Source organism: Mus caroli, chromosome 14 (assembly GCF_900094665.2).
Source record: "Mus caroli chromosome 14, CAROLI_EIJ_v1.1, whole genome shotgun sequence".
NCBI classification, from domain to species: Eukaryota; Metazoa; Chordata; class Mammalia; order Rodentia; family Muridae; genus Mus; species Mus caroli.
In genome coordinates, this window is record NC_034583.1 from 112024959 (window position 1) to 112041402 (window position 16444).

Below are 16444 nucleotides of genomic sequence, written 5' to 3' on the forward strand. Positions count from 1 at the left end.
GGGGGGGGGGAGAACCAAGGATACTGCTGCCAATGGGGGGAGAAAAAGAACCAAGGACATTGACACTCATAGGGGGGTGGGGGAACCAAGGATTCTGTTGCTCATGGAGGGATGCAAGGATACTGATGCTCATGGGGGCTTGAGGGGGAAAGGACCAAGGACACTGTTGCTCATAGGAGGGAGGAAGGACCATGGACCTTGTGTGGGTCATCGATGCTCATGGGTTGGGGGAGGGGAGGAAGAACCAAGGATACTGTTGCTCATGGAGGGAGGGAAGGACACTGATGCTCATGGGGGGCGGGGAACCAAGGATACTGTTACTCATGGCGGGGCAGGGGGAGGACCATGAACCTTGTGTGGGAGAAAGGACCAAGGTCATTGATGCTCATGGAGGGGGAAAGAACCAAGGATACTGTCGCTCATGGAGGGAGGCAAAGACACTGATGCTTATGGGGGGTGGTGGTGGTAGGACCAAGGACACTGTTTCTCATGGGAGGGAGGAAGGACCGTGGACCTAGTGTGGGAGAAAGGACCAAGGTCATTGATGCTCATGGAGGGGGAAAGAACCAAGGATACTGTCGCTCATGGAGGGAGGCAAAGACACTGATGCTTATGGGGGGTGGTGGTGGTAGGACCAAGGACACTGTTTCTCATGGGAGGGAGGAAGGACCGTGGACCTAGTGTGGGAGAAAGGACCAAGGTCATTGATGCTCATGGCGGGGGAGGGTGGCGGTGTGCTGCTTCTGTGACAAGGTGGCAAATAAGGAAGTGATTGGAACATCCAGGCTTTGTAGGCCAACAGCCAGGATACAGGGAGAAGAGCTTTTGAGAGCTGTGGCTTAGGATAGACCAGACCCCAAACCCTCTCAGAATTGAAGCAACTAAAGCCAATGCAGAGTCACTGACCAAGGAGCCACAGAGCAACAAGCTAAGAGGAGGAAGGACAGGGGAACTAGGGTTTCTTGAAGTGACTGAAGGGAAGGAATAGATTGTATAAGAACAGTGAGGACAAAGCCAGAAAGCCCAGGTTGTTGAAGCCCCTTCCATCAGGGTGGTTAAGGTACAAAGTGTTGCCATGAAACAAAGTTTAAGCAAATAAGCTTATCTTCTAAAGGAAAGCTCTCCTTTTGGTAAAAGCACAATTGTCCTGGCTATGGGCTTAGTGTCTAACAGCTGAGCCATCTTTCATCTCTGTTTTGGTAAACTATGAAACTGTTATCAAGTCTGTAAGTGATGAAGATTATACTACCTGACATAAGAACAAACAAAAGATAGATCTATCAAGTGTTTTAAAGTAAAGAAGCATTTAGCATTTCAGTTAATATTTGTCAAGTAATTAAAGAGAGCTCACAGCATAAAATGTGAAAGGCTATCCAAGAACAGGCCATGTCCAATCAGTGGAGAATGGACATAAGGAAGACAAGGCTTTTACTTTTCCTTCCTTCCTTCCTTCCTTCCTTCCTTCCTTCCTTCCTTCCTTCCTTCCTTCCTTCCTTCCTCCCTTCCTTTTTAAAATATTTGCAAATTAAGTATTGTCATGTAAATTCCTCTCCAACAGCTGTACTTTTCTTTCAGATTACATCAAACATCTTGTCAGTCTTTTCTGGGGGAGAAAACCAGTGCACGCTCCCTCAGTTCAAACAGGTGGCATCTGAGTTGGGGACAAGAAATAAGAATCTGGGGACAAAAAAGGAGGTGGGTGAGGGCTTCTCTACTAATTCCTTAGGTGTTGAGATCTAGGTGTTCAAAGCTAGGTATGATGGATGGAGCATGCCTATAATCCTAGAACTTGAAAGGCAAAGACAGGAAGACAAGAGTTCAAAGCCATCCTCACCTAAAAGCTACAAGTGAATCTGAGACCAGCCTGGAATGCAAAGACCGTATCTTGCCCCCTCCCTGGCAAGACATCTGGATTCAGTAGATGGGTGGGTAGACATCTTTAAGAAGCCTGAGCTTTTGATACTAGAACACATGGAACTTGTCACCTTTGCCACACTTGGAGTGCAATGCTACTCATATCCTCAAGGAGGCCCTGGGTGTATCTCATCCTGATGGCTGAGTCAAACTAGATCAAGACCTAAGCAACGTTGAGGTTTGGTCTTCTGCTGTGTAATGTAATGCTAAGTGTGACCCCCTAAGAGCTCCAGAGATAAGAGAGTCTGCATGTAGACCCAAGTAAGCTATGTGACCTTGCCCCCAAGTTATTTCTTATTGGTGAATAAAGATGCCAACAGCCAATATGTGGATAGAAGAGACATGGGAGGGGTTTAAGGTTCTCAGGCTGAGGAGCGGGGAGCATGAGAGGAGAAATGAGAAACCAGCATGTGTTAGGTGAGTCAAGAAAACATAGCCCTACGAGCTAGCCAATTGGAGTTAAGAACAGCCCAGATGAAACAAAGTAAGAGGTAAGTAATAACTGGGGGTTATCTACAAGTAGTAGATTCTAATAGCATAGAGGGTAGATATCTGCCCAACTCTTGTGCTGTTTAAGGATTATTGAATATAATACAAGTTGCATGCCTTTTATCCAGGAACTGAATGGTCAAAGGTAAGGTAGAAACCCCAAATCAGGATTGAAGATTTCGACAACAAGCAATATCTGCTCATGTCTCTCCTCACTTGGGCACCAGTACCCTGCCAGATGCTTCACGTGTCTACTAACAATTCAAAATGATCTGGGGTGACATACCAGGTGTAGGGGTGGAATTTGATTTCTATCAGCTGAGGAACAAATCAATCTGTCTGTAATGATTTCCCTACCAATCAGAGCCAGAAGGGGATCAGACTGAAAGGTGTCTAATTCCACCATCTTGGGCTTTGGTCAGGACCCTGTATCTCAAGTCCACTGGATGGCTTGGAAATGTTGGGTGACACATCTCTATAATTCTAGCTCTTAGGAGGTTGAGGCAAGAGGATCAGGCATTCAAGGCCAGCCACGGCTACATGATACTCTGTTTCACAAAAACAAAAACAACAACAACAAAAACCCAATAGTAACAAAGAGAAAATGTAAGTGCTTATTTACACCTGGCAAAAATACCTTCAGTGTTAATTCAGGGAGTAGGGGGTACAAAACACATTAATATTAATTACAAAGAAATGCATGCCATTAAAACTGGTAGGGCACATGCTGCTATGCCACCCTCTTAACACATATACACAGACACGTATCTACTGCAATCTGCTCTATCCCTATGCCACAGGGAGCTACAAGCAGGTTGAGACCACCATGGCCACACCACAGCCAGGAAAGGGCTGTCTCTCCCATCCTGGCAGGATACCTGTGCGGCATCCCCCTGCCACCTGAAGATAAGCTCCAGGTGTCTTGCTCTGTGCACATGTTTAAAGGTGGCATTAAGAATGTAGAGTGGGAGATAACAGGGGAAAGGCGATAAGAGGAAATTGGATAGTGTGTCAAAATAATGAAAGGTAAACATACAAAGTATGTCGGTGTGAATGCTAATTTTTAATTATTCCTTATTCCCTGAAATCCAAGTTTAAACAGCTGTCATGGAATGGCAGAGAGATGAATAGAATTTTCAAATACTGCTTTCTCCCTACAGATACCCCCCGCCTCCCATCTTTCTTCCTCTCTTTCTGTGGTGTGTGTGTATGTGTGTGTGTGTGTGTGTGTGTGTGTGTGTTCATGCACATATATTTGTGCATGTGGAAGCCAGAGGCTAACCTTGGGCATTACTGAGATAGAGTCTCTCATGTGCCTAGAACTAGATAATGAGACTAGAGTAGCTGGCTGGAAACCCTACGGACAGTCTGTCTCTGCCTCCCTATCATTGGGATTCAGGCACATGCCCCTATGCCAGGAATTCTATGCAGGTGCTGGTGATCAAACTCAGGTCCCCATGCTTGCACAGCAAGTATTTACTAGCTTAGTTATCTCTCCATTCCCCTCAATTCCCTTTAAAGATCTAAAATACGGCCTTTTAAGATTAGCAGGTAAGCTGCATTTAACTGCAATGTTTATGTGTGTCTTGTGCATACACACACTTGAAGCATACCCAGGTCTTGAAATCTATTCACAAATCAATTTTTTAATACCTAAGAATTAGAATTTTGGGATATCTTTGGCCAATGTAATATTTTACTTTGGTTTTATGATTGTGCCCAAGTAGACAAGAAGCAAGCAGTCAGGATTTTCCCAGAAAGCCCTGTTTGTGTCTGATGCAACACTGTATCTGAGATGCAACAAACACTTAGCCCTGAAAAGTGAGGCTGAAGCCAACGGTAACTTGGTCACACTTGTGCACAAAATGAGAGACAAAGGGTTTTACGTGAACTCCTCCAGCATGATCCCCATAGCCTTGCGTACAGAAGGTAACAGTAAAAACTCCATGGTATTCTATCAGACAGCCAGAAGCAAGAATTCTGGTTAACAGTTTATAATTGATTTTAAGACCCTCACCAGGACAATCAACTGACTGTAGTAATTTAAATGTCTATTAAAGGTCAAAGTTCACAGTAATAAAAACAGCACATGGAGCCTTCCAATCCAGTGCTTCATGGGACCAGAATGACCAAATCCAATCTCCTACTTCAGCCGCATGCTGCCTCACATTTTGGAAGGGTTCAAATATGTACATGGGGGTTTTCTGACAGCCTGGAAAATGCCCAGTTAAAACTCAACAGTCTATGTCTAGAGTATATTCTCCTTTGTGTCCAAGGCACAGAGACATGGCCACCGGACAGCAAGTAGGGCTCCTATCATTGCTATCGATCAGCTGGCCAAGTCTGTTTGGGGACGATATCCAGGGAGGGAGGGAGGAGGAAGAAGGGACAGAGACTTCAAGAGCAGTTTGTGCCTACATGGGCCATGAAGTATGCTACACTCTCTTTTCTTTACCTGCTTGAGATACTTACTTCCTATCAAGTAGTGCCAGACTATCTGATGTCATAGTGCTTTTATGCTATTATATGGAGAAGATTTTTGTAAATCATAAAGTCAGTTATTACAGAAAAACTGCCCCTGGCCAGATATGGAAGTGCATGCTTTTATTCTCAGCACTTGGGAGGTAAAGCAGATGGATCTCTGTGATTTAGAGTCTAGTATGGTCTACATAGGGAGTTTTAGGCCAGCTAGGGCCTACATGTAAGATCCTGTCTCTCTCTAAAAATGAATAAAATAAATAAAAACTACAGTAGTCTCTGCACCGAGGAAGAATTCTTAGCTGCTGGCCTTTAGGATACAAAGTCAGGCAACATCAGCATGTTTACCCGTTAAGCTGGTGTTATCACACAGACAGTGCCACCCAAGATGCCAGAACACTCTGAGGAGAAAGTCTACCAGTATGGCAGCTATTATTTATTCATAAAGCTATCTCTGACCTAAAATCCATTGTTTCTAATGTCTGACAGGGAGAGCATTGTATTTCCTGAAGACAGTGTGGTGTTTATTCTAACTCTGCAAACAAGAAGAACACATAATGAGCTGAGCCTATTTCAGAAAACCAGACAGCACAGAGATATCTTCTTATGCGCATGCAGACTGTCACGTGTGGGCGATACTTACACACTCGGTGTGCACTGGATGGACAGCAAATAGCAACGTGGCCAGCAGGGAAGCCCTGGGGGCCAGGTGTACCCTCTGGCCTTTACCGGTGTACTGTAGGCCACCAAACAGTACTGAGAAGACATCCAGCATGAGGATGGAGATGCTGCCATGGAGGAGGATGTTGACCACATGGAAACCCACAGGATGAAAGCCTCCGGACAGGTAGTAGTTAATCCTGCAACAAATGGGGATTGTTCACAGTGGATGCACGAAGCATACACAACAGACATGGGACATGACCAAGGTAACAATGCCTGCCCAGCCAAGAAACCTGAAGAAACTGAACACAGTGAGCCATGAGGAGAGCAGGAGAAAAGGGCACCGATAGAGTCCAAAGTCAAAAGGGCAGCTAGATGATGTTTTCAGGGCCCCAAAGGGATTACTCTCCAAGGACAAGTTAAATCACATTTTCCTCTGGGTCAGAGACATGGCCAGTGGTTAAGAGCACTGACTGCTCTTCCAGAGGTCCTGAGTTCAATTCCCAGCAACCACATGATAGCTCACAACCATCTCTAATGGGGATCCAATGCCCTCTTCTGGTATGTCTGCAGACAGAGACAGTGTTCTCACATATATGAAATAAATAAATAAATCTTAAAAAAAAAAATCACATTTTCCTCAAGGTTGTTTCTTATAATCCACACCTCACACAACAAAATGCTTGAATAACATGTATCCCCAGCCTTCTCTCACAGCACACCTTCCTGCCACGACTGTGATTCTTCCTTCTACTTCTCAGTTGCTAGTGGTTCTAATTGTTTCTCTGTTAGATCAATACACAAGTATTTAAATGTGTCCCAGAAATAGGTATAAGAGCTCTGTCACGTGACCAGTAGCTCTGGTTAATGAGGCTTAGAGAAGTAATCTTTAAACTTCATATTCACTACATATTGAATTGGTAATGATATGAAGATTCAGAGCTTACCTTCGTCATGGGAAAAAAAAAGCAATAGTTTTATTGGATGCCTGTGTTGCTTTGGTATGTATCATATATTTCCTTGGTGCTTTGCTAACCAAACAGTAAAGGGTGGGCTATCTGAGACCCAGAGAGACAGGTATTTTGCTGGTGTGCAAGCCTCATCCCTGCCCAGGGGCCAGGCTAGCCTCTACATAATTTCAGTTTTAGTTTGTGTAGCTGAAATAGAGATTCCTGAGACAGAACCTTTCAGACTCCCTGTGGCACACTTCCTAAGACTTAACATGAGCACAGACATCTTAGAATACATACATACTCCACCTATGTAAGAACTAATGCTGGACCCTCCCCCACCACCAGCACTACCACATATGACGTCATGGGGAAACCTCAAACAATGTACCTGACCCACATATAATGTCAGGTGGAAACCTCAAATGATGAACCTGTTCCTATTGTTATACCTTACCTGAAAGTCAGGACAGTAAGTGGCCGGTAGGACTTGTGGCTGGTGTTACTGCTCAGTTTACTGCCCCAGAAGTCATGATGCCACAGGTCCCCAAGGGGTGTGTCTGACTGGAGGTCCTGCAGGAACACAATGGGACATTCTGGGCAAGGAGTCATGATCTTCCCCTAGTTTTGCACCATAGCTTTGAAAGCTCCCCAAATGTCAACTCTACACCCTTGGTCCTTTCTGCTAGCACTAGGCCCAACCCCCAACATCTCTTCTGTAGGATATGCCCAGGCTTTTCAGAAGGACCACTCTATCTTCATATTTTTTTATCCTATCTAGTTAGTTACAGCCCTTTAACAGCTTCCTACCTTCCTGTGTCAAATCTGATGTTCTCCTAACCGTCAGAGCCACTGTGTCCATCTGCCTGATGCCATGCCGCTGCCCCTCTTGCATAGGCAAGGCTGCCCTGGACCGTCATCTTCAACCCTCTAACATCCTGAGTGGATCTCAATCCATTTCTGTGGATGCTGGAACATCTCTTATCTCTCCCCATATCCCCTGGTAACTGGTTACTCACAGCTATGGTTTAAGTATCTTGATCACTAGGCTCAGCACTCAGGAGGTAGAGATAGGTGGATTTCTATGAGCTGAAGACCAGTTTAGTCTATAGAGCAAGTTCCAGGACAACCAAGGTTACACAGAATACACAGAGAGACCCTGACTCAAAAAACTAAAAACAAAACAAAACACCTCAAAACCAAAAACCAACCAACCTAACAAAACAAAACAAAACATGCTGAATAAACAGACCACTCAGCTATGTAAGGTCACAACTATCCTTTCATAGCCAATTAAATAACATAAGGTATCAAAACAATACCCAATTTAAACAAGTATGGGCAAATATTATTTTTAAGATTTCTACTTTTGATCAGGAGTTAAGCAGATTATGAAGCTAGGGGGAAACTTTCTATGCAATTTTAAAATATAAAATTACTAAATATTAAACAAAACCATCTTTCTGCTGAGATAATTTAAATTTATACCAAACACGCCTAAATTCATTTTTCCTTACATTTAAAATATGAAACTAAATGCTATAAAAGTTAAATGAGGGAGATGACCCAGCAGTTTAAGCATGATCTGCTCTTTCAGGGGACTTGAGTTCCCAGCATGAATTCTGACTCCAGCAGGTAGGTGTACCTAAGAGGAGAAACTACACTATTATCAGCCTTTTAAGAATGGTCTTTTACGCACAGATGGATGCTTAAACACTGAAGAAATGGCTAAGTGGGTTAAAAAATGCATGCTGCTCTCCCAGTGAGTTTGGTTCCCAGCATCCACCTTAGGGTCACAACCACTTGCAACTGGAGCTCCAGGAGATTCAGTAGCCTCTCCCACCCCTATCATGCACTTGTATGCATGCATTCACGCATGCATACACACACACACACACACACACACACACACACACACAAAGACCCTTTTAAAAAATGTTCCCAAATAAGAGGTGATTAAATGACAGATGGCCTTGAAAAATAAATATCTGCATTACAATTACAATTTAGACTTTAGCACTTGCTACAGAATGAGCTGCTTGCTAACTCAAGAGGAGAAACAGATGCAAAGTTGATCACTTGATTCTCACTGTGACTTTCACTTCTACCAGCTTCAGTGGCCTTAAAAAACTAGATCATCTACCCAAGGAGCCAGCTGGATGTTTTACAAAGATCGCAGAATCCATCTGCTAACTCAGCAACAACAGTGGACGTCCAGGCCTTTGTGTTCTGCAAGGAAAGTGCCTCCCGAGTTGAGGTGGTTGGAGTAGCATCCTAGCCTCCCCCTGAACAGAAAATGAACACCAAAGAAGCTCTAAATATTTAATCAGGCAGAGTCTACATGAAGCACAGTGTGTGAGAGAAAGGTCTTTTCTTTTCTCATGATTTATGGGAACATTAGATTGCAAATTCCTCCTAACACCATTCAGAGATCATCTTAGGGAGCAAGAAATAGCAACTCAGCACAAGGAAGCACCTAGCAACAGTATCCAACACCCCCAGACCCTGGAACCACCTGCTTATATCATGAAGACAGCCTCAAGAGTGGAGCTGTGCATTCCATTCAAACAGGGAAGGAAAAAAAAAAAAGTGGGGCTAAAAAGTTAATACAGGGAGCAAAAGATGACATTCCAGAAAATACTGCTCAAACCATACGTGGCAGAAACACAAGATGCCTGGCCACTTCCTCTCACATGGAAGGACAAGAGCAAGCACTAGAACTCTCCACACACCAGAGCCCATGTGTCCATGCTCCCAGCTCAACAGAATTTCTCAACACAGGTTCCGAATTAAGTCTTTATGTACCCAGGTAACAAATGACAGAACTTAAAAGGTAAAGGTGAATTCTTATTGGAAAATAAAGGAAAATCCTTATTGTGGCTAGCAAGCCATCAGCATAGCAGTTTTTCAAGGCTACATGCTTCTTTTCAGAAACACAGTTAAGAAAGAACTGCAAAGGAGTCACCTGTTATAGGTGGCAGGTGAACAAAAGGGAAGAAAATCACAAGTGGAAAACATGTCTTAAAAGTGAGGATCCAGGCATGGTGATGGATGCCTTTAACTCCAGCGATCAAGAGGCAGAGGGGCAGAGGGGCAGAGGGGCAGAGGGGCAGAGGGGCAGAGGGGCAGAGGGGCAGAGGGGCAGAGGGGCAGAGGGGCAGTGGCAGATGGATCTTTGTGAGTTTGTAGCCAGTCTGGACAACACAGCAAGTTCCAGGTCAGCCAGAGCAACGTAATGAGACCCTGGCTCAAAAAAATGTAATTACAATATCATGCTACAAACAAAACACCTGCAAGTCAAACATGGTTTTCTCCAACTTTAAAACATACAGTTTTTCCATATGGAGTTTTCTTTGACATTTTCTGTGTGAGAAAGACTTTTTCTAATTTGGTGACATTAGTAGCTTAAAAAAAAAAACCTATCTATCCATCTATCAAATGTATAGCCTTTATTAACTTTTGTCTGTGTGCATGCTCACATACACACAAAAAGACATACCATGCATGGGGGGAGGCATGTGCAGTGTTTTCTCCTTCCACAATATGAATCCCAGGGACTAAACTCAGGTCATTAGGCTTGGTGGCAGATGCCTTACCCTGCTGAGCCATCTTGATGGACTTTCACTTCTTATGAGCATGAAGCAATGGCACTGCAAAAGTACCTTCAATGGTTTGCCCCAGAGAGACAGGCAGGTGCATTCCTTCAAGCTCTGGCCATAGATAAGCAACATAACCCGTGTGCTGAATAACTGACCATCAGAAAGATGGTACCTCGTGCCACTTCTGAGCACTAGTTCTGCCTCCCTCCAAGTTTCTTATTCTCGTTGTCTTGTGGCTTATTTGAATCTTTTCCTTCCCATTTTACAATAAAAAAGATGGCTATTTTCCTGGCCTCATATAGCTGTAACAAGACCGACTAGGATTTTGCAAGGTCAGCAAAATTTCATATTGAGTGTCCACATATGAATGAGCAGGAATGCTGTATCCCTCAGCAGCGGAACACTTTCTTCCAACAGCTGTCAACACACTGTGCTCACACAGTGAAGGACAGAGTCGTAGCCAGCTGCTGCCTGCTACAGACCACACATCTTGCAATGGGTGATTAGATCCATCCATCACTAGAGCAAATGCATGAGTCTCTCTTCCCTCTCATAGTTCTGCAAAGTTTCATAAAACCTGAAGCACTCAATCCACAATGCTCTGCAATAGCCCCAGACTTGCAGTCTTAGCAGAGGTGTGCATGGGGTCTCCTGAGCACAGGCAGGTGCTGCAGATCTGAGGCAATGCAGTTAGGAGATCATACATAAAATAAAATGGGAAACCTATAGCTCATTAGACCCAGACTAACAGTCAACCCAGGCATGACACAGAATTAACACCCACTTGGATGACTACCGAGACAGAAGGAAACTGGGCATGCTTAAGTTTCCTAGAGGATTAAGACACAAACCTTATTGTTAACAATAGCTTCAGAGTCATCAAAGACAAAATCGCCATCATAGCTCCTTGCAAAACACAGAAGGGAAATAAATCCCACTACTAACTTAGCCCAGAAAGGGGGAAGGACAGATGGGACGATGTGATCCAAGTCAGCATCCAGCTCAACCATCTTGAAATCTGCAGGCTGACAGCCACCTGCTCCAGCATTACGCTGGTTAGAAATCTGCAAGGGAAACAACATCACGTAAATATCCGTAAGTACGATTCTGCAGTGGACCTCATTACCTAAAGCAAGCCAAGAGCTAGATCAATAGGCACGCTGTGACTTTATACAATGGTCTCAAATATGTGTGTTAGGTTGCGGCTTTCAAAATTTAGAAGGCAGAGAAGTGACCTGGAACTCAAGCAGACTTTCAGACCTTACCGTGACCAGTGGAATGTGAAGCACTTGACTTTCTGATTTTTCCTTCTGGGAATTCTAACTTAACAGAATCATGTATTCACCAACCCCATAAAGCAAGTCATTTTTTAATTCTCAGAGCCAATTTACAAAGCTTTGAAAAAGTAAGAAACAGCTTCACTGATCCAGAAAAATCAGTAACTATTCATTGTTGGCACACTGTGGTGCCGGGAGCGAGAGTGTACTGTATGAAACATGACTCTAACAGACCTTACAGTCTGTGTGTGCAACCCAAGTGCATATGCCAGCTAGCTGAATCTTAAGAGAGGGGACTCATAGGGCTAGAGCACATGACAATGATTGATTGAGCTGGGGTTTGCATAGAGATAGAGGAACTGATTTCTTTGGAAGGCCCCAAAAAGAAATGAACTGTCCCGAAAGTAGGGGGCAGGGGAGGGTAATTCTGCACAAAGAGTCAAGTTAGGAATATGTACTTCTTCAGAACCTTCAAATGGACAAAGTTCTACCATAGCCTTGTCATTTATTAGCTGTGTGGTTTTGTAAGAGTCTCTATTTCCTGTGGAACAAAGCAAAATGTAAGACCTTTCTAGCTGTCAGAGTTGCATAACAGCCTGGGCCAATTCCAAGACTCAAAACACAAAATTATCTGCAAATCAGTTACCTGTCCCTACTCCCACCACACCCACCACACCCTCCACGTGTTCTTTCTTCTGGTGAGGTTGCTCAGTTCCAATCTGTATAAATTTGGAGAGTTACACTCTTTGAAACTGCTTCCTCGTTATCAGATGAAAAGGAGACTACCTACTGGATTTGGGTGGGGCAGGGAAGTGTTATTTGGCTTACAGGTCTGCCACTAAAGGAAGTTGTGGAAAGGTCTCAAAGCAGGAACCCAGCTGCAGAGGAATGCTGCTTACTGGCTTGCTCAGCCTGCTTTCCTACAGAGCCCAGGCTCATATGCCCAGGGGTGGCACTGCCCAGTGGTCTGGGCCCTCCCACATCAATCATTAATCAAGAAAGTGCCCCTACAGCTTGCCTATAGGTCAATGTGATGGAGACATTTTCTGAACTGAGTCCCTGGGGTTTAATGGATGTTTGGAGGAGGCTGGCTATCACTATACTTTCTGTGAGGTTGAACAGTCTTTGGAATATCTCCTTTAGTACTAGCTTTTGCTGTAAAAGCTCTGGTCCTCCCTATAAGAAGACAGCCTCCATTCATCTTTCATACCAGTGAAAGAAAATCCCAGTCCCTTGACTGGGATGCAGCCTGAGTATATTTGGTTCCAGATCTTCAAGTAAATACATAAATCAACAAGTCAACCAAATAGGAATCTCAGGCCGCAGACTTTTTTTTTTTTTTAAAGAGCTTTTGTCTGGATAGTCATCTTTTACAGGGTGACAGGCAGCAGGGAACACCTTTCAATGGCAGCACTGATCCTTTCCAGAGGCAGAGTCCATTTACAATACAGACACAAAAGCCTTCGACTCTTCTTCTGCTTGTCCCCTGAGCATCACTGCCTGATGTAAGGCCTGCTCTTAGCAAGTGCTGGGGGAATAATCCACCTACTTTCTCTAGCTTTCTTCTTTCCACTGAAAAATGTAAACCACTGTTTAAATTCTAACTGTAGGCAGGTCATCACAAACACCTTGATTGCTATTTTACATTCTAGCAAAAAAATTACTCCTGCTACTTCAAATTTTAGAAAGACACCATGACTTTAAAAAGCAAAGGTCTAAATGTATTCTTTGATTTGGAAAATTAATATTCAGGAAAACAAATGGTTTATGCCAATTTTAAATGTATAACAGAGTACATGGGATCTACAAAAGGCCATATAACTAGTTCTGATATTCTCAGGCTGAGCCGTAAACATTTGAATATGTAATCAGTTTGTTAGGAAGTTCAAATAGCTGTATGATTACTGATTGATGAAGTAATCTGTGTTCCTAAATTAGCCACTGTCCTCTCCTGACTACTCATTCACAGCCCAAGCCAATCATTTTGGTATTTAAGCGACAACACACATCTATGTAGGATGGACTGTGGATCCCCAACATCTGTGGTGCCCTGGTGGACCAGGTTCTCATTTCCGGGATATCAACTGAATTAATGAGTTGATGTCAAATTGATCTCTTTCCCCTGTGGGGACCAAAACCATAGAACACTACGGTGCAGGCATTCTATCCTCCACCCTTATGCCCAGTCTTCACTGGCTCTTGCCATCTCATGGAAGCATCTCTGCTCTGTCAGGGGACTTCCCCTTAGTCCAGTGCCTTTGCTGCTTTGTTGCAGTGAAAATATTCAAATGCTCCCATTTGTTTAATAGGCTTGTCTTTGCACATATAGCCGAACAGTCCAGAACATGCCTTTTATCAGAAAATGCAAAAAAGTCATAATGCATTAGAAAGCCATGTGATGTTCTCAGAATCCACTCCAGCAGTCCATAGCAATGATTCTGGAGACAGATGCACATGAACTGGTGGCTACATTTCCTTGAGCTACATTGTTTCCCTAAGGAACAGTGGCTACATTTCCTTGAGCTACATTGTTTCCCTAAGGAACAGTGGCTACATTTCCTTGAGCTACATTGTTTCCCTAAGGAACAGTCTTTAGGCTGTGGTAAGGACTGAGTGAGGCAATACAAGCAGTTAGTCTCTACTGTTTTGACCAATTCACAGTTCCTGATCACCTGCCTTAACGCTCATGGTGCTGCCTTAACATCCAGCACTGCCCACCAGGTGTACCCAAGAAAGGGGAACCCTTCTTTTGGGCAGATCTACAGCATACGACTTCCCAGGCGAGGAGACTTTGCATCCTATACAAACTTCACACCACACAAATAACCCTGATTCCCTGACCCTTGTTCTACAAATGAGGCCTGGTGCGTGGGTAGATGAAAACATGCCCCACAAGGTGGCAGAGATCTTCATATCCCTGTCAGGGTATAGGAAAGAACATTACTATGTTTCTTTGTTTCTCACTCATCAATTTGACATCAACTCATTAAGCAACACGTCTTAATGGTCTTCTCCAGGTTATACCCTGACTGGGAGCCATGGCTCCTCAGCCACAGCCTGGATGGTAGCTCACTGTAAGGAGGTGCTAAACAGGATGTTCACAGTGGCTCCAGTTCCAGCAATGACCCATCTACACTGAACCTATTACTAGTAGTCTGAAGAGACAGTCACAGTAACAAAGCTTGTGTTCTGGTGGCTCCTGAACTCTCTGAACTGGCTCCTTAGAGAGGTTCAATGTGGAACAAACCAGTAGTCTCCATCCCCAGTACTCAAACTCCTAATATTAAGCCTCAGTTTTATAGGGGGTTAAAATATATTCATCTGTCAATAATCAAAAGGTCAAAAAGACCTCAAACGATATCTCCCCAGAGGCTAAATGGCACTGAGCTGTAACAATGGACACAACAGCCCTGGCTGCAATGAGGCTGAGTGACCCAACCTAATTGATTCACCCTGGGGGAAACGGCTGCAGCCACCTAACTGGAGACTCTTCCACAGGCATGGAAAGCCTCTTGTCCTTTACATTAAGGGCGATGCATCCAGGGCCAGTTGCCCTTCAGGATGGAGGGCAACCTTGCCTCTAGAAATCAGGTTAAATAATGTGATAGTTTCTGACCACCCGTATTCTGACACGATGCAGAGAGAGCTAGCACACATTGTGCTAGAGGCAAAGGAGCCAGTCATCCTCTGTAGTGATGGGCCAAAAGCAGAGTAAGGTGAATCCTGTTGTGATCCATCTTCCTAATTCAAGAAGTGGCTGCCCATCTGAGGTTTCTCATTCAGAATTTCTGCCTCAGAAAGTTTCCACTTTGCTAGCATGTAACCATTTTCCCACCCAGGTGGGCAAGCATACCTCACTCTGCCCCAGTTCCACCTATAGTGCACAGCTTTTGGGGGATGCAGGTACAGGGGGCAAAAATGGTTCCAGTCAATCCTTACTATAATTCTCCCCATCCATCTGTTCACGGGGAGAGAGCAAAGTGTGGATGATTCAGTGGAGATATCTGTCCTCTAACTCCTCCTTTCTTTTGTGTGTAGTTATAAAAAGAAAGAAAACACAAACAGCCCACAGTCACAACATCAACAACCCAGACTCCCCGTGGAGTTCGCAGGAGGTGAGGCGGTTGCTGCACCACCTGCTCGGCTCCCCCAACTCCTGGCAGCCGCTCCAGGCTCCCAGGCCAGTGGTACCAGCTTTGCTCTACAGCTGAGCGTAGAGTAACTGGCACTCCTGGCTCTGCTGGGTGACTCTCCGTGTAACCCTGGGCGGGCGGCCAAGCTACCCGGCTGTGTCCAGCCGTCGCCCGTGCCTTGGCCAGCTGGCGACCAGGCGCGGGGACCCCGCGGCCAGGTGGCCGCTGCACCCGGTGGACTCCCGGGCTACAAAGCTGTTGCACGGCTGGGTCAGACAGTAGCAGGCAAGGGTCTGGCTCGGCGACCTCGGCCGTAGCAGGGCAGTGCCGGAGCCTGAGCTCGGGGCGCGCACCCTTACCGCGCGCTCTTTGTCCGGGGTGCGGCTTCTACCCAGGCGCAGACCGCCCGGGGCGGCGTCCGCGGGAGGCAGCTCGAGTGTCGGAGCTAACTCTAGTAGAGGTGCAGAGCTCGGGCGCCGCCCCCGGGCCCCAGCACAGGGCTGGCGGCTCAGCTGAGAGCCCGGGAACCCGCGCCCAACTCCGAGCGCCCTGAAGCTGCGCTCGGCCCTCAGCGGGCCGCCCCGCGCGTTACCTGCAAGGAGCACAAGCTGCGATCTCATCTCCCCTCCCGCGTGCTTAAACTCCGGCGGCTCCCCAGCCCGCCGCCGCCAGGGGAGGGGCCGCCCTCCCACTCCTACTCCCACCCCGCCGCGTCCCGCCCCCCGCCGCGCCGCTTCCCACTCGCGGCTGCCCGCTCCCGCCTAGTCCCGCCTCCCGCCGCGCGACCATCGGTTGCCCTTTCCATCACTCACGCTCTCCTCTTCCGCTCATTGGTCCGTGTCGGAGTGACGTCGGAACAGAGCGCTCGCCGCGAAGGAGGAGCAGGGGCAGACAGGCTTCGCCGGGAAGTGAAAGCGCAGCTGGGACGCGGAGCAGCAGCG

The 16444-nt window shown here is 45.7% G+C and overlaps 1 protein-coding gene across 8 annotated transcripts in view; it reads right to left on the reverse strand.

Annotated features, from left to right (window-relative positions):
• The window catches only part of Tmtc4 (transmembrane O-mannosyltransferase targeting cadherins 4), a 63629-nt gene extending 47416 nt beyond the window's left edge, over positions 1–16213 (reverse strand). For 3 of the 8 annotated variants that reach the window (XM_021182605.2, XM_029468858.1, XM_029468857.1), the window contains exons 1-4: positions 16096–16175; positions 10945–11157; positions 6952–7067; positions 5525–5741 (exon numbers count right to left, since the gene is read on the reverse strand). In XM_021182605.2, the coding sequence (XP_021038264.1) occupies positions 5525–5741; positions 6952–7067; positions 10945–11103 (492 nt within the window). In that variant the 5' untranslated portion in view covers positions 11104–11157; positions 16096–16175. Of the gene's footprint in view, positions 1–5524; positions 5742–6951; positions 7068–10944; positions 11158–15862; positions 16076–16095 lie in introns of those variants that run through there. The other 5 variants (XM_029468860.1, XM_029468859.1, XM_021182603.2 and 2 more) reach the window with 4 other exon arrangements.
• Positions 16214–16444: the final 231 nt, after the last annotated feature.